Source organism: Thermobia domestica, chromosome 7 (assembly GCF_964235325.1).
Source record: "Thermobia domestica chromosome 7, izTheDome1.hap1.1, whole genome shotgun sequence".
NCBI classification, from domain to species: domain Eukaryota; kingdom Metazoa; phylum Arthropoda; class Insecta; order Zygentoma; family Lepismatidae; genus Thermobia; species Thermobia domestica.
The window spans coordinates 111,663,874-111,688,299 of NC_137460.1; the positions used below are offsets into that span (position 1 = coordinate 111,663,874).

Here is a 24,426-nt window from a genome sequence, read left to right on the forward strand (position 1 = left end):
GAAATCGGAAATGATTACTTTCTACTATTTACGGTTTGAATAGAAGATCAACTGACGAGATAGAACCTATTTTCCGGACGCTGAATCAATTCTAAGAAGCTGCTTCTTCTGGTATCTCTTACCTGTTGACAGACGGATTCAATTCTGTAAGACTTCTGATACTTTTGCACAGCATAGTTTGGAAGTCTTAAATAAAAATAATTACATACGCGTAATTTAAATCACAACTAACACTAACATTCGAGTGTGAAATTATCGTCAGAAGATTTTTATTAAAGTATCCGCTATGCAGAACCTAAAATGAACAGATTCTGTTTCATTTCAATAGTTAATATTGTTGAAAATTTATTTGTAAGGTCTATTTCAATTCAGTTTTCTCATTTATTGTTTAGAATGCAGATGAGAGAAAGAATAAATGCAAGGAAACTTATATATAAATTAAAAATACGAATAATAGCAAAAATAAACAGTTGAAACAAATAATATTTGGACTGAAACCATATTACAATTAAATTTTCCTAAACAACGACTATATACAATTGAAAATATGCTCTTTTTTATTATCCAAATTTTTTTTTATTTCCTTCTTTTGGGGTTTGTCCAACGGAAGATTAGCGCCTACTATTGGAACTGAAGCTTTATGGCCTTTAACTAGAAGTGTAGCATTTAATTCAATACAAGTTCCTGTATTAAATACAACAAACTCTTTTAGGATCACGTTTAGTCGCATGCGGTACACTGCAAGTAGGATTCTTTTTTTTTTTAAGTGTTGACTATACTTTATGTATTCTTAAATATACATGGAAAACATTATTCAGGCTTGTATTCCTGTTAAGCGGAATTAAAAATTATATAAACAAAAAGTTTAACATTGTAACAAAATTAATGAATTTACATAATTTGAAATATACCTACATTTGAAACTATTTTCCGCAAGAAAGAGCTGATTTTGAAGTATCTATTAGCTGCTTTGAAGGTAAAATTGTGAGTGTGGCGTAATAGGTGAACGGTTAAAAATGTAGAGCTGATGATGGCGTGGTTAAAACAGAAAATGACGTAATGTAAGAAAAGTGAGTATCTATTTTTAAAAAGCGTTTTTAAAATTAGTTGAACTCAAAAGTTTACATGTAGAACAATGTTATTACTTAAAGATAGTTGAAATTTTATGTCCGCAAAACTCTAAAACTGAAAAAAAAAAAAAAAAAAAAAAGCACACACACAGGTTACAGCAGCATCAGTTGTTGGTAATTTCAACTTATTAAAATAAAGGTACAATCTTGTTAAAAAAAAAAAAAAAAATGTAGGCCACCTCTCCCTAGTTTAGAGAGCGATATTTTAGCAACTATACGTAGGAAATTTTCATATTTTACTTCTAAATAAAATTTCAATTAAATAAAATCGCTTTAATTCTAACCTATAGGGTAACCAGTTGTTTTTAACACGATTGTACATCATATTTACCAACTACAGGAGAGGAATATATTGATAAATGGATAATGACAAATGTAAGCAGACTCAATGCAAGAGAGAAGAAAAAAATCACGGAAACACTAAAAACTTGCAATGCCTACCACACTTAAGATTATCCCTTGCAAAATTGTGATACGTAAAAAGTTTATAAAATATAAAAATATAAAATTATGCACTGGATGTAGATATCGTTTCTTAAAGATCTTAATAAATCAGTTCAATCTTTCTATTCACGTCACAATGTGTTCCAATATTCCTTGTCGAATGAGAGGTTCACACTGAGAGCGAGGTAATAAGTGTTGACTATTTTTCTTTAGTAATATCACTTCTCCATCCTCCAGTTCAAACTTTCCATAGTCAACAAGACATCGCACCTGAAACAGAAATAATGTAATATAAGTGTAATAAGTTAGAGAATGCACTTGACAAATGTAGCATTTTACATATGCTAATTATTATGAAAATAAAAATCCTTACGCAACACATCACTATGTAATGCGCCCCTCTTTTATACCTGCGCCGCATTACATGATAGTATATTTTGGATGGTAGCAATTTGCATTCTTGTCTGTATCCGATGGTTTAAATTTAAATCAAGATAATTTTTCGAATCGAAAAAAAATGTTTTAAGAATATAGAGTATATAAAATGGAAGAATCAACCCTGCGAATTATTTTATGGATTTAATATTATTGTGACGAGGGTTTGGAAAGTGCAAAACAATTGTGCTAAATTTTAATTAACTTTCCAATAAATGTTGAGAATTATTTTACAGTAAGTCTTGAATAAAATATAATGGATTTCTGAAGCTATTATTTAGCCAGGGGATTCTATCCCCTCTCCAAATTCTACACACCATCACGTCTAAACTTTCGACATGAATTATGAGTAGTTATATTACAAAATAAAATGTCTCATCAAAATTTTCTGTGGTGCTGTATAATTTGTAGACTTAAAACAGATGGTGTTTGTAGCAAATCGTAGTAGTAGTGATCTTTCTTGCTGCTTAATTTGTATAGATTCAATGATATATTAATATGGTGTCATAAGATGTTATATTGAAGTTGGTTACAGACTGAAGATTCTGAAAAAGCTCACTAAAAATACGTTAATTGTATTTAAAAAAAAGTTAAAAATGTAGATATTATTATATAAATAAATAAATACATAAATGAAAATAAATATATAACAAAGATAATTAAGTTAATATGAAAGTTGCCTATACGTGCACAGGATATGATAAAGTAAACTTCGTATAATTGATGTACGTGAGCGTAGGAACGTCAGATAGTACCATTCAATGTTTGAACGAGAAAATAGAAATGAAATGAATTACTGCAAGATATGCACACGCAAGACACTAAAGCGAGCTACATATACTTAAATAAATATAAAACGAGCTACATACAAACAGAACTACAGTTATAATCATAGTACATGCAAGCACGCGCAAACTACTACTAAATTACTTAACAAATTTCAATGGTATGGAATTATTCATGATGTGAGTATTACTGAGTTTACTTTTCATTTTCACAATATAGATTTCAACACGAACCAGTTCAATTTGATTACGTTCTGGAACATTTAAATACATTTGCCAGACGTTATGAATTTTAGATTCCCGGTACGTAACATCCATCTCTACCACGAACCTATAATTTTCCTCGGATAAAGAAGGGAAACATCGGCGATTCCGTTACTGGGCCACAGGCTCAGGTCTTCTCGTAGAAGATTCTGCGCCTTTATTATCTTATGATAACGCCTAACTCATTGGAAGTCAGATACTGTTTTGTGTTATCTGTCTTGTTGAAGTAGTAAAGGATCCTGAAACGACATCCGTAAAATCAACCACGGCAAGATAACACTGGAATAGTTAATGACGTCTAGGCATGGAGGGCGTTAGTGAGAGTTAGCGCATTACAACTATCCGAATCAATTTCGAAGCAGTTTCGACTGTGCCTTCCGTATTTTTCGGTCAGCCAATCTCCGTGCTTATACATCCCTATATATGTAGTATCAGCATCTCCCCTACATGTTGATCTTTTCACTTCTATTTATAAAATAAACAGAACCTTGTTTCTGATCTGTAACACACATATAGGATTAAATATTGCGGTCCCAGTTCGTTTAAAATTACTTTAGTATCCATCAAAACTTACCACGATAATTATTTCAATAAATTAAACTATTTTTATTCCTTTTAAACTTTGTATTTCCTTAATACTTATCATTCACTTCGCAGAAATTAAAAATACACTTCAATCAACTATGGCTTCCTCACTTATTAAATCTTAACAGCATAAATAAAACAAGTTTAAACAAGTTGGTCACAAGCTTTGTTATGATAAGGTACCGGACTATTGTCCTTGTTGTCCTATAACTAAATATATATAAACGTTATCGTTGCAGGTCGCATCACGGAAAAACGGCTGAACCACTTGAAATAAATTTTTGAACATAGTACATACTTTGAACTGACTTTTATCATGTCACCTTGACTAATATGGGTATTCTAATGAAGGTACAGGGAAAGTTTCAAAATTTATGCCAAAAATCTCACGAGCCTATCAAGTTAGTAAGATGTGACTCGATACATAATCTCCTCATTAAAAAATAAGCGAAAATATGTGTCAGCGTTTTCAAAAATTCCGCTTCTAAACAGAGGGATTTTATATTCTAATTTTCCACTTTTTAATCATAAAATAGCGAATATGAAGAACAGTTGAACAGTTTAAAATTATTTTTGGACGTAGTTAGTCATGACTTTGGTCAAGCTTTTATCACCTCATTGTCATTCAAATTCAAATGCTACGGGGGAGGAAGCAAGTTCAAATATCTATCTATCTATCTATCTATCTATCTATCTATCTATCTATCTATCTATCTATCTATCTATATATATATATATATATATATATATAGATAGATAGATAGATAGATAGATATAGATATATATATTCCAAATATTTTTCATGAACTTATTCTTTTTGTGGGAAGAATGGGCACTTCAGCTAGTACATACGTAATACACAATGGAAATTAAATAATACAAATTAGACCTAAAAATACAGATATTCACCTTTTACATGTCATTAATTTTATGGATACAAGGCGAGTGTCTATTTTTTAGTTACAGATATGTATTCTATAGCACCCATTAGCAAATAAAAATTATATATACGCAAAAAAAAAAAAAAAAAAAAGTTTCGTTGTTATAATTCTCTGAATCTGTGGTACTTATAACTACCGCGGACCCAACATTCAGGAATAATTTAACATAGTCAATAGAAATAGAAGGGACGCAGAGGGATGTGAATACTACACAAAGATTTACCGATTGAAAAACACGGAAGGGACCATGAAACTGTGTCGGAACAGATTAACGTCACTGACGTATTAGGTAAGTTAGTCTTTATTCTAGCAAGATATATAAATGCAAATTACCAGATTAATATGGCGTTGGACCATCTTTTGCTCTTAGAAAAACTTTGATGTGAAGTGGGATAGTAACACAGAGGTTGCGAATGGTAGCCAAGTAGAATATTACATCGTTTCGTATGCAGCGATGAGAGGATGAAGGTGGATATTTACACCAGATTCGTATCTCCAAATTCGAACCACAGATGTTCAATTATGTTCGGGTCCGTGGATTGAATGGATCAAGGAAAGTGTTCAACTTCACCTCGATGTTATTCAAACCACATCGCAACAGCTGCAGCTGTCTGAATGGGCGCAGTATCATCCTGGAATATAGCGCCATTGCTTGGATACATCTGGTTTTCAGATTGCACATAGTCTCCTAAAATGGGGACCAATAAGTGTCTGTAGAGGACCCACTAAAAATAGAGGGTATTGAGGCCCACTACCGCAGCCCCATGTTTCACGGTTGGGCAAATATAGTGCAGATCATACGCTTCTTTGGGCGTTCGCTACACACAAATACGGCATGTTGTTTGAAATCACTCATGCGACCATATCACACGGTTCCTGTTATCAACGGTCCATATTACACATTTGCAGCAGTATTGACGTTGTGCTAAAGCGTTATGGCCCCTTATCAGTGGTTTCGCTCATGCAATCCGACCTCATATGTCCGTATTATGTAACTCGCGCCTGACTCATTGTCGATACAGATTGTGAGAGGTGTTGTTTGAGTTCCTCCATCGCTTGTACCCCAGTCGCACAACGGTTCAGCATAACAATCTGCGTCACTGAGGGTCCTCTTCGCCGATATGGTTTTGTCGAGTTTTGTAGGTCATGATCACCTTGGAAACTGTCCCTCGCTACATACCTAATAGATTTGCCACATTCATCACGCTCGCACAACATAACCGAGCGCCAATAATTTGCCTTCTTCAGAAACCAGAGAGGTCACCATTTTACACTATCATCGCCTGCTCAGTTCACTGCACACTCCAAAAATGAAAAAAAATTAAATCTTTGTTTTACGTCCCACGGTTATGCCAGTTAGGCTAAAGGAGACGGTGATGATGAGAAATGAATGAAGTGGTGGAATGAAGAAAGTGGGAGGAAACGGGAGAACCCCGAGAAAACCCACGAGCACGGTGTTTGTCCACCACACAGTCCACACGGCGCGAGCTGGGATGGAACCAGAGACCCCAAGGACCGACGGTGAACGCTCTACCCCTGAGCCACCGCGCCCCCTGCACACTCCAGTTCTACTACTGCTCCTCACGAAGTACGGAGTTTGTCTTGTCACACCACTACCAACAGCCTGGCGCTGGGTCGCCGCCTGACTGTTGCCTACCCAGACATCTGACGTGTTTCGAACTTCGTGTGTTTCGATTAAAAATGAAATGAAATCTTTCAGTTTAATGTCCTTCGATTATGCCTGTTAGGCTACGGGAGATGGAAGATTAAAGCAAGTGAATGATTATGAAATAATTAGTGGAATGGTAATGTGAGAGGAAGTGGGAGTACGGACGGACAAGATGTTGTCTACCACAAACTTACTTGATCGGGGATCGAATTAGAGACCCCACGTACCAGTGGTAAGCGCTCTACCACTGAGCCACTGTGCCTCCTTTTCTTTAATAAGTATGCAAATCACTCAACAAAAATCTTACACTGGTTGGTTAACATTATAGGAATTTAGATTTTCATTCAGTTAACAATCACATCAGTATGAAAGTTATATTCGGTTTCTCATTACTATAGTTACATAGCCTTTTTCAATGATAATTATGATAATAACATAAAGATTATTTTTATTTCTGAAGAAAAGTTAGTATTGATATACCTACCTCAACGTACAAAGACTTTGGAGGTTTTGTATCTTGAGTAAGATCCAAGCCATAATTGTCACCAATTGATCTCATATACGTTGCAAGAGCTTTGCTGTAACTGTTGAACCACTGAACCTAAAAGCGCACCATAGAATTTACTAAGTATATTTACATACGAAATTCAAGTGTTAACATACTTGTGTTTGAATTAGCAGAACTTAATTATTACTATAAATTCTTGTTAACTTTAAATAACTATATTTTTTTAAATAAATAAATAAAAACCTTCCAGCAGCAGGAAACAAGTAGTGTTTTATTTTATCTATGCGGAAGTTTGATCGATGGATAGTGAAAAGGTTAAAACAACGTGCTCTTATTATGGCATTTATTGTTATGACAATAACGACATACTTAAATTTAAATCTTTCTTCTTCTACTTCTTAAAGACCTAAAATATGCATGCATTCCTTACATCTTGCTCGGAACATCTGAAGACACTTGTTGCTACATAAAAGATATGATGTACACACACGAAATTCTTTGTCCATCTTGTAATTTAAAAGTGATAGGGTGGGTTTAAAATTTGATAATATTTTCTTTTTCGATTTTATGTGCAATGAAAATTCTTGGTATGTATTTGCATGTAAGATCACAAACAGCAAACACTCAATAAACAATCCTGAACAGCAAATCAGTCAGTAAACTAATGATACTGAAATTACTTGAAGCATTTAAACCCTCAAGGGGTATTTGCTATGTAATACGAATTTGTAAATAGAAACAGAACGAACTAACTTATCACTGTCCTGCAGAGTTCAATTTTCATATATAATGTATAGTTTGAATCCGTTAGAATTATTTCTATTTCCCGGCCCATCATAGATGACGTTTATTAATACCAACGTCGGCATATTTCATGTCTGGAATGACAAGATAGTTACTGACACGAATGACTCTGGAAGAAAGGCCATTCTGGTTCTTTTCTTCTAATGTTTATGTTGTTATTTAGTGCACAATAATACTGAAGCATTGTACAAATTATAAAATAGTGACTTAAAATTATTTTGTTATTTTAAATAACTGGTAGATATAGTCGACAGTTGCGTAAATAGAAACATTTGGAAACGTAATTTAAGTTAGTTCGATGGAATATAAAGATATTAGTTATTTGGTGAAAGAAAGTAATATAAAGATGAATATGCATCTCGATCCCTGAATCAGGATCAAGGATAACTCCGTTACTAATCCTTCGAGCTAATGTCAGCTTAATCTAGCGTATCAGGAATTATGACAGTAATCATGTATTGTACATATGCGTAATTAACTGCACCAGCATCAAAAGTTACTGCCGTCAATATGTTAAATAGGTCAACTGATGTACCCTCTTTTGACAATAACAGTCAGCTATATAATTTGTCATAAAGTATACTTCGAATATTGTCAGATATGCTGTGCACGAGAAATGAATATAAGAAATTCTGTAATTTTTAAATAACTTGAATCATTAATATTTGCACTATGAAGCAAATTCTGTAATTTTTAAATAACTTGAATCATTAATATTTGCACTATGAAGCAACTAATAAGTAAATGTATTATGTGATTGCTCTCCTGTTGAATTTGCATTGCTGGTACGATCGTTTTCGTGTTGATTTGATTACTTGACGAAAACAATATTGAATATTAGATGTCATGTGCAACAGAAGTTCTACGTACATGATTCACTGAATTTAAGGATGTATTTCTCATAATTACATAGTCGATCTAATAAAGAATTCGAATGGTTTTCTCAGTAATTTAGTATTACTATCTCTTCTATGGGCGCTTGCCTGAAACCGTCTTTATCAGGGTGTCTACTAAAATTCCAAAATGAAATTTCGTGACTTTTTCTTTACCAAATCATAAAATTTTCTAACATTTTCAAGAGCGAATTTGGGTGCGAATTAAGTCGAATTTTCATCCATGTGATAGAAACGTACTTTGTTTGCGATTTGGTAGCGTCTATACCCGACCATAGATATTTTTGGTGGTGAATTTTGACGTTTTATAGAACAAAATTTTCTAATCTGTACTTACATTTGTACAGTTTTAAAAAAATCGTGACCCAAAAGTTAAATTTCGTGACTTTTTCGTGACTTTCATGACCGTTTTCTGATTTAGTGAATTATTCGTGACTTTCGTAACCGATAGACACCCTGTTTATCCTTAAGCTCAGGGGGTAAAAGTGTGGGGGAACGCAGGTCCCCCACCTTCAAAAATATGTACGGCGTCTCCTGTTGCTAAAAAAAAAAAAGAAAAAAAAGAAAAATACAATGAGCAAAGATAGGCAGGGGGACGACGTGACGTCATTTCGCTACCTACCGTCCCCAATCTTTTTAGATCTACTTTTACCCCTGCTTAAGCTGACATCTGCCGAGTGTGTGTTTGGTGATCGGCCTATGAGATGACATTTATAAGCTAGCGCCCTACATCCATGAAAGTATAGCGAAGATGTGTCTCAAGTTCAGCTTGACGTAACAGATGGAACACAAAAATATTTTACAATGTATTTTATATAGGAGCAACTTTTTCACATAACCCGAGAAAAAGGAGAAGAATATCTAGAGAATGTACACAGAATTTATGTGTTTTGAATGTTTTAAGGTATGGGAATTTTTTCTGTACACAGTACATATACATCCCATTCAATTAGAATTTATGGAAAGTAATACTCTTCATACCTCAGGTTCGCAAAGATTGCTTTTGATCTCTGGCGGTAAAATACTTCCGAACTCCCATCTCATCTGTCGAATTCTTAGAAGGCGATTATACCTAAGAAATACAAAAAATAATAAAAATGTAAATTTAAGTTGTCAATATTTATATTCAGCAATGCACCGGGATATTCAATTGCATAACAAAAATGATATTACTCTCATTTATTGAGCTTAAACCCAGAGATATTCCATTGTGCTTTTACCTACAAAAACAAGCACTCAAGCTCAAGTAGATAATTTAAAAGATACCTAAGTCGCAGCAAATGAAAGAATGCCTTAGCAAAAACACTTAAAACCTGGCTACTTGTTGCAATAAGGATTGAGGTACTGAGATCTAAATGTTCATTTGCGCTATTATCTAGAAAGGCATTCAAATTTAAACAGATTATTTTAAAGATATGCAGGGTGGCCTATTTTAACCTTTTCACGGAAATATCTCGAAAACGGTTGAACATAAATGAACTGAACAAAAACTCAAATAGGAAATACCATGGGGCAAATCGAATGATGTCGCGGTGTCCCCTAGGGCCACTCTTCAATAGGGCACGGGGCCCAACTTTAAAATTTTAAATGGAAACATGGGGCGAGTGACACCTCGTTCGATAGATTTTAAACTAAAAAGCAATGTGGTAAAAGATCTTTCATATCGGTCACCGTATTCAAAATGGACGCCAAGATATGTTACCTGTATCAGATAAACGTCCAGTACCACTAATACGAAAACGGTTGAACATAAATGAACCAAACAAAAACTCAAATAGGAAAGCCATGGGGCAAATCGAATTATGCTGTCGCGGTGCCTCCCACGGTCGCCTTTCATGGGGGTCCAGGCCCAACTTAGAAATTTTAAACGAAAATATGGGTCAAGTGATACCTTGTTCGATAGATCTTCGTACACTAAACAGCGTTGTAGCAAAATATTGTTAACATGGGTCATCGTTTTCAAAATGGCCACCAAGACATGGTGCATATATCAGATAAAACGTCCAGTGCCACTCATATGAAAACGGTTGGAGATAAATGAACAGGATAAAATTCGTATAGGAAATCACAGAGGGCATTTATCATTCCACGCCTCGAGAATAATCCAATGGAGAAAAAGATTATTAAAGTATAATTGACATAATGCTAAAGAGGAAATCTAATTCTTAAAATATTATCTTTCCGATTTCTATCCGTAAGTGAGTGAAGCGGGAATGAATGGTAAAATCTCAAATGAGAACCCCACTTTCACTTGCAATAGGTATGGTTTGTCTGAAACACTTAGGTGTACAAGTGACTGGTACTGTAATGAACCAATATTGTGCAGACGACTTTTGAGCAAAAGTAGCGTTTGTACACATTGTTCTAAAATTGGTTTCGCATTTCAGTTGATTCATTTTTGCACAAATCATTGCCTGCAATCAAAATGGAAGTTACCATTTAACAAGAATTTTATCTACTTTTTTCCATTACAGACATTTATCTGTTATAAAAACACATTTAAGATAATTTTTGTTGTGTAGGTACAATTTGTAAAAACTAAGGTTCTCATTTGGAATTTCACCCTTCCTTCCCGTTCCGCTTCACCCACTTCGGGAGGACGTTGGAACGATGATTTTCTAGGAATTAGATTTCTTCCTTTGTAATCTGGCACTTTTACTCTAATCATCTTTTCCTCTGTTGCAACATTTTCGAGCCGTGGAATGATAAATATCCTCTGTGATTTCCTATAGGAGTTTCATTCTGTTCATCAGTTATTATCTTCAACCGTTTTCATATTAGTGGTACTGGACATTTTATCTGATACAGGCACCATGTCTTGGCGGCTATTTAGAAAACGGTGACCCATATGAACAATCTTTCGCCACAACGCTGTTTAGTGTATGAAGTTCTATCGAACGAGGTATCACTTGACCCATATTTTCGTTAAAAATTTCTAAGTTGGCCCTGGCCCCCCATGAAAGGCAGTCCTGGGGGGCAGGGGGCCTTGTAGAGCGGCCCTGGGGAAACCGCAACATAACCATTCGATTTGCCCCATGGTATTTCCTATTTGAATTTTTGTTCAGTTCATTTATGTTCAACCGTTTTCGAGATATTTCCGTGGTAAGATTAAAATGGGCCACCCTGTATAAATCATCGCAAATAGAAGAACATCTTACGAAAAAGGCTTAAAAGCTGACTATACGTTGCAATAAGGATTAAGGTACTAAAGCCGAAAACATATACACTTACGCATGTTCATAGTTACGAAATATCGCATTAGATTTGGTGCCTACCTCAAAAATCTAGTAACAATTACATCCTGAATAGTTTCATTTTCATACAAATCTCAGTTGCTCGTCATGGTCTGCGTTGTATTATTCAACTGATTTACACAAGTAGAAGAGTAATAGTTTACATCATGATGCATTGATATCACTATACAGGGCGGCATGGTTTAAACCAGCTGTTAAAAAAAAAAAAAAAAAAAAAAAAAAAAAAAAAAAAAAGAACGAAAAATGCTTTAAATCGTGTGAACTTCATGGTGACGTCTCCACATATGAAACAATCTGCATTACGTTTATGTACTTTTCACCTTTTAATCAAGGGGTCCGTGTTCAATTTTCGGTCGACCACAACCCATCTTGCAAATGTAAACCAAGTAGCGATTCGAGGTGTTACTTTAAGCGAAAGTCTTCTCCGTAGTAACCTTGGTATTTCATAAGGATGTTAAGCCTAAACATACGAAACGAAACCAATTATATATTTCTACTTGCCTGAATGCCTGTTGTTTTATAAAGAAGCCAAGGTTGCTTAAATACATTGATAGAAATTGGCAAAAATTAACAACTGTTTACGCAGCTTCCAACATGAGCTTAGATTTGACTTTGTTTTAATTTTATTGAATGATATCTACATACCAAATTTGTAATTTAATACCTCAGTTTTAGCGTAGTGATTGTGATACGTTGACCTTAAAATTTTATATACAAATACATTTAAAGTAACAGGATTTTCCCAATGGCTAAGGCGGGAGTTTCCCGATTTATATATAATTGTATAATGTTTTCACTTGTGTAACTGTTTATCTTTGTCCTTCTGAAATGACTCTTGACAATTATATTAACAACTAGGCGTATGTAAAGATCAGTACAACGTATTTTTATCAGGAGTCCTTCGTGAGTGAGTTGGCAATCGCATTTGTGACCAATTAATCCCGGTTTCGTGTCGAAATGGACAATTTTTCTTGGATGAAGCCGAGAAGCGGTTTGGATTCCGCTTTAAGCTTATGTGACCCCTTCCAGCATAACCTTGTTGTTGCATAATAACACCAAGGCGAAACAAACTAATTTCTGTCTATATCTAATATAAATACATAGAGTAAATTATTATTTAAAAAAAAATGGTTTAAACAAAAAAAAAAAAAAAAAGGGTTTAAACCAAAGAAACTGGTTTTTTGGTTTTTTCAATAAAAACCATGGTTTTTGCCAACCCTACAGGGTGGCCCAAAAGCAGGTATACACCCCTGCATTGATCAAATATAACATTCTAGCTTATGGGTTTATTTGCCACGGCTGTTCCGAGCTTAAGATATAAGTAAAAAGGCTTTAAGAACAAATAATATAGAAACTAAGTCTATCTGATGGATAACAATAAAAAATATATATAAAAAGCAATGAGTTGATCAGTACCGGGCTGTATATCTACTTTTGGTATTTATACCGGGCTGTATTTATAAGTAGTCCTTCTAGCACCGCCCGAAGGGATACCAGGTCAATTAGTTCGTTAAATTTTATATTGCTGTAAGCCTTTACATACAGAGATTTTTATCTTGAAGAGAGGAGTTTCTTCATCTCTTACCTCTGACTAATTTCAACAATGTACGACAATATATTATATAAAGAAAAGAAAATGATGAAATACTTACTAGTTATGTTAAACACACCATTACTGTACACATTTAGAAAGATATTCAATAATGGAACAGAAACATTTACTTATCATAATTTTTTGATAACCTTCAAAAACTTATTTCTATCGAAATTATTACTACAAACATTCCAATTTTGACAAGTATATGATGAATTACTAAAGTACTTCATTACTTACAAATATGCTAGCAAGCACCTCTTGTTCCTTTCCAAAGCAGTGTGCCGCAACTGCACACCGGCAAAGTAACTCTGATCTCCAGAAATTGTTGCATTTCTGCAAAAGCACAAACATCGAATTGACTTAAAATATCGTAACAGATTTCTAATAGAAAACATTTTTTAACAAATCCAATCTACGGCAATGGTTAAGTAGTGATACGTTGTTGTAATTATAAATAATAATAATTATCTAGGGAGTACGTAACGAAGAGGTTCGCGCCAGAAAATAGCATTTCTTTTCTTTCAGGGAAAGACAAATACAAAAGTAAATGAGAAAAGGGCATCTTCATACCATGGTATTTTGTACCTGCTGACCCGAAATCACACTAGGCATTAAATCCAAAAATGGATAAATTTTACATAGCAGAGCAAGTAATATCGATGTGCTACAGTGTGCATGCATATATTTGTGTGAGTTTAAGGCGGTGTGAACAACGTATGCAAGTGTCGGCGTGTATACCTATACACATATTGAGTTTCTTTAATTAAAAGAAAATTAATTGCTAGCACCTTTTTACGAAACCATGCATATATATATTTCGTAATTATCGTATTTACGTAAGTTTTACCTAGATTAAAAGTGGTTCATAGATGCAAGATATGTATTATACACGTTCTTCACGTACTTGTATAGAAAAAAAAATCAACGAAAATCGAAGTGTTAAAAACAAAATAATTTCTTTGAAGAGTTTTTGACAACGCTGTCGATCTGACTAAAAGTTCAAACAACAGAATATTGTTTATCAGACCTTCAGTCTACAAATACCAAAACAATTGTTGATTTTCATAAAATACAACTACATTTTTTTTTTTTCATTTACTGCTAAATGATACAAAAGCCTAAGTTGAGTATTCACAAAATGGTTTCTGTTTGAATTTTAAGCTTCATTGACTTTACTTACTACATATGAAGCATGAGGAACATGGGTAATATAATTGTGAATCAATGACCAGTAAACCTTTAAACAAAATTATAACTAATTTTTATACGACAATTTTCGTACGTATGGAATTATGCTAAAAATAATCAGGGACTTTTCTTAATATGTTACTTACCAAAATAAATAAATAAATAAATAAATAAAAATAAAAAAATAAATAAAATAAAAAACTTAATTTCTCAGGAACTCAGCATTTTAAGACACTTTTGACATAATTTATTTTCTTATTTACAGGTCAGAAATTCATTCTTGATTTGTTTTTCTTATGAATTTTTTAAAAGACCCTATGTACAGATGTGATGTATCTACATTATTATCTACATGTATAATGAATAAAATAGAATTAATTTTTACCTTTCCAGCATACTTTATTGTAATTTTAACCTTAAAATGCATTTTGATGCCAACTGGCATCATAATGAATCAATAACAATAATAATGATATTCTTAAAATATGTATATTAGCGAATATCGCACGCCAATGCTAGTGGCACCAATGGAGTTAAGCTTTCTACCACACAGTTTTCGTCTAGTGGCATAGGTCGGACAGAGAGTGTCAGAGAGCGTCAGAAAGCATATAGAAAGAACAAAACATGCACGTTTGTTACTTGTAAATTTTTCACAAAACCTTTCTTTGTTCTCTTAACATTAAAATAATAATAATAATAATAATAATAATCATTGTTTCACAATCTTCCGTATCACATGGTTTCTACTGATATTGACACTAAACTCTGTTTTCACTAATGTAATACAAACATGACATCTATCCTGTAATTTGACACCCCAGAAGTAAAAACATAAAAAAAAAATATGTTATTGGGTATTATTTACATTTATCTACGTAATGCATAAAGAAAAAAGAAGAAAAATAATTTCAACACGACCAAAATTAATTCTTGCAATAAAGGGTTAAGTCAATATTTAGGCATCACCAATTTTTGATGCCCTCCTCTGGACTAAAGAAGATAGAAGATACTAACCAAGTTGCTGCGTGGAATTATATTACCAATTTCTTCTTAATTTCAATTTTGACTTGAACCTTAACTGCTGTTACAGCAACATAAAAACTTTAACTCTTGAGACTTATATCGCAGTAAACATGTGGATACATTAACGCATATAGGCTTGTATAAATTGAATTGACACTGAAACTGGGATAAATCAAAATTTGCACTAAAATACAAATTTTGAGCAAAGCAACGTTTATTATAACGTTTATCATGTGCTCAGTAATTTGTATTTAGTGCAAGTTATTCAATATAGCAAAGCTAGTATGAATCAGTTAGTTATCAAAATTTGGTTAAACCCATTTTCCATAAGGTTATTATGCAGGATCGTTTTGCATATTTCCGACTTCATGTCTTTTATATGAATTTTAAAGACTGTTCTATGTTAATGTACTCATAGCTGTCAGAATCAATTTTTTTTAAAATTAATAGTTTTATATATAATTTACAAAATATTTTTCGTATTACCAATTCTTATGTAATCAGTGGAAATTACCAGTGGTTGTACAAAAATCCTTGTCCAGACTTAATTTTGCTTCATTAAAATTAAAAACGAAATCTTTAGGTTTTACGTCCCACGGTTATGCCGGTTAGGCTAAAGGAGATGGTGATGATGAGAAATGAATGAAATGGTGGAATGAATAAAGTGGGAGGAAACGGGAGAACCCCGAGAAAACCCCACGAGCACGGTGTTTGTCCACCACAAAGTCCATACGGCGCAAGCTGGGATCGAACCAGGGACCCCAAGCACCGGAGGTGAACGCTCTACCACTGAGCCACCGCGCCCCCTTCATTAAAATTAAGGAGTATACGAGTATAAAATATATGAACTGTTTCAGTTTGCTACAAAACGTACAGCTACACCTATACAGATTAATTACCTTATTTTATAGTATCTTATACGTGAATCAAATTTGCTGGATTTTCGATAAGATAGCAGAAATCATCACCACCTGCTACTACTAATAGGTCATAAGCTGGGAACCGAGAAGCTTCCATGCATGCACTACTGTTTTCTTTACGCATTTTTTTTTTAAATCATCTCTCTCCATCCATCAAAAGTAGTCTCTTTCACTCCATCCTTCCTTTTCCTGCCATCGCACTTTCTATCACGTTTTTCGAGGTATAGTTCCTGTTCATCCAATGCTTCTCTTTATAATTACATCCAAACCTGTTTTCTTCTTCCCTACACTTTCTCATACATTGATTTCTATCCAGCTATTTTTTCATGGTTTTGTTTCTTTTTTGTAGTGTACATGTTTCTGCCCATAGAGTATAATACTACACATGAAACAACTTATAGTCTTTTCTTTTAACTTTTAATTTCAAGGCCCCACATAATATTCTTTTCTTCTTTCTACATGGTAGCAAGAACTAATCGAAAATTCAATAGATTTGATTCGCACACAGAAAAAAAAAAAAAAAAAAAAAAAAAAAAAGCATATGAACCACATGAGCTCACTTAAGAAACCATATGAACCCAACGGTAAGTCAGTACAGAAAAGGAAGTGGTAGAGGCGTTGTCTTTCTCCAACATTATTAAATATTTACTTAGAAAAAATAGTATACGAAACGTATGCATAGAGAGACGTACATCGGTACGAGGTAGAAGAAGAGTTGCGTATATTCGCCTTGCAGATGATTAGGCAACTATAGCGGAGTTTGAAAAGGAAATTAACAGAATATTTGAAAATCTATGCAAAAGTTTTTGAGAGGTTGACCACAGTTTAATGAAGACGTCAGCACCAAACCTATTTGTCTCCATCACGATATGGCCAATGGAGGACACAAGATCATGAGACGAATATTCGGACCCAAGAGAAATGGGAATGGGGAATGGTGGAAACTTCATAACGAGGAACTACATAATTTATACGATTTACCAAACATTGTTAGGATCATCAAGTCTAGGAGGCTCAGGTGAGCAGGTCATGTAGCCAAGATGGAAGAAAGTAGAAACGCTTTCAAAGTCTTAACTGGAAAACCAATCGGAAAACGACCATTAGGAAAACCTAGGCGCAGATGGGAGGACAATATTAAGATGGATCTCGCAGAAATAGGAATACAAAGTAGAAACTGGATTCAGTTGGCTAAGGATAGAAGTCAATGAAGAGCTTTTGTGAACGCGGCATTGAACCTCCGGGTTCCATAGGTCATAGAATTAGTTCGAAAAGAATGTATATAAAATGAAAGTCACTATGCTACTGACTTCGTACCTTTTGAACCACCCGACCAATCTCGATCAAATTTTGAACAGAGATGAGGTTCGGGCCTCTGATGGTTTTTATCATTTCACTTTGACGGTGCAGCTTAGGGAAGGGGAAAGGGGGAGATGTATAAAATATATAAAAATGAAAGTGACTATGTTTGTGACTTAATAACTCTTGAACCACACAACTGATCTTGATCAAATTTTCAACATAGATGAGGTTTGGGCCTGGAATCATTTTTATCATTTCACTTTGACGGCACAATTTAGGAGAGGGGCGGATATTTAAAAATGATCGAAAATGGCCTATATTAGTGTCAAATCCATAGTTTTCGGGGTCGCTGAGACGAACAGTAATACTTCCGATGCCGTTTAAATCCAAATTCAGCCCTTTATGTCCAAACGTATTCTCCCCGTGCGAAGAACGAGTATTCTGATATATATATATATATATATATATTAAAACATAAGTCATAAAAAAATTAAAATAATAAAGAACAAAATATATAACACGAAAATAACTTAAAAGAATAAGCAAAATAGCAATCTAAAAAGAGAAATCTTAGAGAAAGTTTACTATTACGATCATAAAAATAAAAGAAGAATAAAAGTGAACATATTGTGAATAAACACCGCATTATCTTAAGAAAAAGTGAGAAGAATGCTGGAGTGTGAAGCTGGACGATAGCAAATGTTGCAACGATGACTGGAAGGGTGACAAAGTGCGAACTATAAAAGCTAGAGGTAAAATATTAAATATATGAATAGTTACTGGCAATAGTTACGATTTGAGATGTGAACGGGATATTAAGGGAAGGATAACAATGGGAATATTTAGAAAGAAGTAAAGATGATTCCATAAATAAAATAAGTAGCAGTGTTAGAATACCCCAAGTGAAGAGTATGGCGTGATATTTTTTAAATTAATATTGAAAACGGAAGTGGTCGAGAAATTAAAATTAAATGAAATGAAATCTTTGAATTTTACATCCCACGGTTATGCCGGCTAGGCTAAAGGAGACGGTAATAATGAGAAATGAATGAAATGGTGGAATGAAGAAAGTAGGAGAAAACAGGAGAACTCCGAGGAAACCCACGCACACAGTGTTTGTTCACTACAAAGTTCACTTGGTGCCAGCTGGGATCGAACCACGAACCCCATGCAGAAGAGGTGAATACTCTACCACTAAGCCACTGCGGCTCATAGAAAAATTTAAATGGAGGTGCAATAGGTATTTTTGTGATGCTTACTTGAATACAGAAGAAAGCTTTTCGGTGTATATTGCGGTTTTTACTCTACAGCAATCAACGTTAAAACCGGAATTGGTTGATTCATATCAGTTCCGGTTTGAATATCACCTCATCAAGGAACCCGATACCTAAATTTTGATCCTCTAGATCCTAGCCAAAGTTGGTGGTGATCCATCAAGTGGTACATTAAATAACGGAGATGAAGAAAGACTCTCCCATAACGCCGATATGCACAAAAATGAGCTGAATGAAATTTTGAATGAATAAATTCATTATTAAATTAGCAATTTCGGCATAACAACGACGACTTAAAATAAAGTACTTACACATCCTTCTGGTTCTGTTCAAATAATGCCTTCATTTCATCCAAGACCTGCCGCACCAAATCCTCCTGGAAAATAAACAATCAAACATTTAATTGAAGTTCTGCTGGAAACAATACATCCATTACTCATACTCTTGAAATTATTTTATAGCTAGTTTTACATCAGTTTAAATTTCGTTAGGTACTTATTAATTGATACGATGGGGATGCAGATCTAATAACAGTAAATAAACACCATAATTTAAAATATCCAAAAGTCTCCGTACAGTTTCGAGTCACTCCTCATCTCTTCCGCAGCTCATCTACAGAAGAACTAGCTGCTAGATAAAATACAAGATATGTGAAATTCCTTGCTTGTTCATCCCGTAAAATAAAACTGAAAGAATGTCTGAAGTTCCATTTCCTTCTCTTCCTAACACATCCTTGGTGTATATTGTAATATCCCATGTGATGTTGTAAACAAACAATTCTACATGTCAGTGTTTACAAACACCACCACGTGGTTCGGCAAGAAGACTTCACACCAGAGGGACCTACAATCACTTGCAGACGACGGCTTCTAGCCCTTCCCTCGGAGCAGCAGCGCGACCGCCACCCAAGGAACGCTATAAACTGGACGGACAAAGGCAATTCAGTACCAGTTTTCTAGTGACCCTCCTCTAGTCTGCTTCGGGACTACGTCTATCCTTTCTCTTGGCTTAGCCTGCTCGGGGCTCTGACTGGGAATCCCAACCTCAGCCGCTTAGCCTGCTTCGGGGCTCTGTTGGCCAGTTAACCTACCCACTGCTTGCTTTGGAGCTTTGGGCACCTTATTCCACTCCGCTTAGCCTGCACGGGGCTCTGCAGAGATTCTGTCTGTGACCTTACGGTGACCACCTATAATTAACTTTTGATATTAGAGAGATTAATTTGTACAGTATTTTGTGAAAATACTTTTATAGAGAAATTTTATAATAAAATTGGTAGTGAGAGATCGATTCCGGACACTCTCTTTATTAACGCTCTACCTATACCTATATGGGACAAAGTTTTACATGGTAGAGGCTTTGACCGGCTTACTATCGATCTGAATACTCCCCTACCAGACAGTATTTTTATTAACTTGACAGTGAACTCTTTTTTAAGGTATGTGATTTTCTTAAGTGTACAATTAGTGAAATTAGTAACTCGTATTTGAGTTTATTTTAGTGCATGCCTGATACTAGAACAGGAAAGAACACTTTTCCGGAGGACGGTGCAAATATGGAGCAGAATTTGCGTCCTTCTTTTAATATACCGCACCTCACTAAATATTCGGGACACGTTACGGAGGATCCCGATAGATTCTTTATGCTTTTTGACCATCTTGCGTTATTATATTCTTGAAATGCTGAGAAAAAAAAGAACTGTTACCAATGTATTTACAAGACATGGCGCTCGATTTAGTACGAACAATTAAAGGATAAATTAGTTGACTTAGTAGACCAAAATTACCGGCATATCCGGCGGAATTTGAAATTTTTCAAGTCCAACAAGGTGAAAACGAGCCAATAGATGGGTATTTTCTCAGAAAATTGAGGGTCATTAGACAAGTTGTGCCTCAGGCAACTGAAGAACAGAAAATAAATTATTTATCACTAGGGCTAAAGAAAAACTTTTCGCAAAAGATTGCGTTAGAAACATTTACAACTGTTCAGGCCTTACAAACACATTTACATAATCTGGAAAACGCAAATGATCTAATGAAGAAGCGTGATTACGTGGAGTTACGACAGGCAATATATTCACTGTGATCATAATTCACCAGTCAGCAATTTAAGTTCATCAGCAATCACTGGCGCTTCCTTCCCTGTGCATCAACAACAACTGACTTATCCATTATGTAACCCAACACCTAATTGCAATCACTACCAACAACCGAACCCAGTCTTTTCTACACCTTCAGCACCACAGCTACAGGGTGCATCACAAAATCAGTTACCTCCAAATCCTCCCTTCCACGTTGCCAATCAGAATCCCCCTCCCGAATCCTCCGCGCCTAGCACATCTAGTAATTCTAGTGCAAATAATTCCTTAGACTTCACTAAATTAGCAAATCAAATGGCTGAACTATCTCTTCTTGTAGCTCAAAATGCTATAGAGAACTCGCAATTTAGGAGAGATGGTCGTAACAATTATAAGTCGAAAAATGCAAATAATGGTAATCAAAATCGGCAGAAAAACGGAAAGAACAACAACAATAATAATAATAATAATAATAATAATAATAATAATAATAATAATAATAATAATAATAATCCTAGGTCACAAACCGTCACAGTGTGCTAAAAAGAAAAAGGTCATTCTTCCAGCACATGTTATAAGAATACTAAGCAGGGAAACGTCTAGAGGGGCCCCAGGACCACTCAAGAACATGTTTTGAGGGCTGAAAGTCAGGAATTTAATGAACAACAAAAACTTGCAAGTACATCACTTTATACGGTGGCTCCGTTATCAGATAGGAGAGAGAGAATTAAAATGCTAAATCAGGAAAATAAATTATTAATTAATGTAACAATTAATAAAGAAAAATATCGTGTAATCATTGACACTGGCAGTTTATTGAGTCTATGGCCTAAAAATTGGCTTCCTCCAAATACAAAATTGATTCCTTTTAGCACTAATCTACGAGGAATTGAGAATTCCGTCGTACATTTATGCTATATAGCTTTGATTAAGTTCAGGATTGGCTCAAGAAATTTTTCTCATTATTTTCGAATTTTAAAGCATGGAGATTTTTTTTGCCTTTATTTGGTGAAGATATTTTAAATCGTTTATAGGCCAAAATTGACTTGCAAAATAACATTCTATAGGTATATAAGAAAGCACGGCCTCCGCCGTATCCAATTGAAGTTGACACTCAAGAAAAATTATCTGCTAGCGCTATGCATACAATAAAGCAGTACAAATCGGCTGACGTACTTACTACTCGGAAAGTTACTATACCAGCTAGGTCACATTTCTTTTTACAAATTAATGTTAAGAAGCGGCAAATGGGTAATAATAATATATATATTTTTTTATCTCCCCACTAGAAAACTTGCTGGACAAATACGGACTACAAACGTTGCCTACCAAAGTACCTAAGAATAATTTCCCGCTATTAATATCAAATCCGACTAATAGGCAGGTAACGTTAGTAAAAAAACACCCCAATTGCATATGTTGAAGAGAATATTCAAGAAGTGGATTTACAGGGTGATTGCCAAAAAGATGAACAAAATGAGGAAACATTTTTTCGAACTGAACAAGAAATTCAGAATAGGCTAGAGGAGACCAAGTCACTTTTTGATGTTAAGTTATTCGACATCAATCCAAATTTAACAAATCAACAGAAAAAGGCTGTACATGATCTACTTTTTAGATACAGAGATGTCTTTTCTTATACACCAACCGACATTGGCTACTTTCGTGGTTATGTACATAAGATAAGGTTAGATAAAGGAGCCTCTTTCCACCAGAGGTCACCACCCATTCCATTGGCAGTAAGACCGCAAATTGATTTGCAAATTAAACAACTTTTAGAGGCCAATATTATTAAAGAGATTAGTGACAGTTCCTATTCCTCGCCACTTCTCATAGTGAAGAAGCGAAATACTTCAGAGTTCCGCCTAGTTTTGAATCTACAGGCTTGCAATAAATTTACACAATATTTGAGCAATCCATTCCAGTCCACAGAAGAAATTTTACATGTACTTAGAGCAGGGCCATGCTGGGATACTAATGAGGGCGGTGGACAAGTCTACTAAAAGGGCGCCCCTACAAACGGGAATATACATACATACATATATATATGTAGAGAGAGAGAGAGAGAGAGACTTTGAAAGAAAGTATGGGTGCCATTTTATATCAAAATCATCACCAAATTTGTTTTAGAATTAACGTAAATAGCTAACCTCGAATCGAAATCCTCTTTACTAGAGAAAACTTTTTAGTTCTTGTAATAAAATTTCTTCAAATAAAAAGAAGCTAAATGTATCAACAACTTAATATAGCTCTATGGCCTATGGACGCAGGAGGTTCAGTGCCACGTTTACAAAAGATCTACATTGATTTCTATCCTTAGCCAACTGGACCCAGTTTCTACTTTATATTCCAATCTCAGCGAGTTTACATATATCAATTTTAATATTGACCTTCCATCTGCGCCTCAGTCATCCTAATTTGATTTCCTATTTGGATTTCCAATTACAACTTTGAAAGCGTTTCTAATTTCTTCCATTCTGGCTACATAACCTGCCCATTTGAGCCTCCTAGATTTGATGACCATAACACTGTTTGGTAAACGGTATAAAATTATGCAGTTCCTCCTTATGAAGTTTCCGCCTTTCCCCATTCCTCTTGGAGTTCGAATATTGGTTTAAGAATCTGTTTTCAAATACTTTCAGTCTACGATTTTCCCTCAGAGTCAGTTACTATGTTTCGCAACCATACAGCACAACAGGCATGATTATCGTTTTATATTTTGAGCTACAAATTCCTCAACAAAATTAGCGACAACAAAAGATTTTTAACTGAATAATAACACGAAATCCCTACTTCTAGTTAACATAAATTTTTTTAGTGATTATGGTTTTGGTCTGTTAATAATGATCCTAGATATTTGAATGTATCCACTTTGTCGAAAGAAAATATTATTTGGTATTTTAACGCATCCGTAAAATGCAGTAAATGCATCCCGACAAACTTCCATTTACTTAGTTTTCTCTGCATTTACTTTTAAGCTTATATCACTGCAAGCGTTAATTAAGATTTCTGCATTCCTTTCTATTGATCTATCATTCCTGTTAAATTTACATCATCAGCATACGCCATAACCTGGCAAATACAATTCAGCTCTAGCACCTGATTGTCATCTTTGATTTTCATTATAGTGTTCTCCTGAATAATGGCGACAACGCATCTCCTTGTTTCAGGTCATTCTCAACGTGAAAGCTCGTGAACAAGAATTTCTCTCCTCAAACCTTACTTTGGGATTCATTTAAACATATCTTAATTAATCTACCTTTTTCGGTGTTGAAAATTCTGTAAGCATGTTGTACAATGTTTCCATCCTACCCGGGTCTAAAGTCAATAATTGATGTG

At 34.6% G+C, this 24,426-nt stretch overlaps 1 protein-coding gene across 1 annotated transcript in view; it reads right to left on the reverse strand.

The window, feature by feature from the left end:
- Positions 1-465: 465 nt before the first annotated feature.
- LOC145690347 (DNA replication complex GINS protein PSF1-like) overlaps positions 466-24,426 on the reverse strand; it is a 28,956-nt gene continuing 4,995 nt past the window's right edge. The window contains exons 2-6 of the mRNA XM_081765155.1: positions 19,325-19,389; positions 13,547-13,642; positions 9,440-9,530; positions 6,738-6,854; positions 466-1,844 (exon numbers count right to left, since the gene is read on the reverse strand). Of these exons, the coding sequence (XP_081621281.1) occupies positions 1,701-1,844; positions 6,738-6,854; positions 9,440-9,530; positions 13,547-13,642; positions 19,325-19,389 (513 nt within the window). The 3' untranslated portion in view covers positions 466-1,700. The remainder of the gene's footprint in view (positions 1,845-6,737; positions 6,855-9,439; positions 9,531-13,546; positions 13,643-19,324; positions 19,390-24,426) is intronic.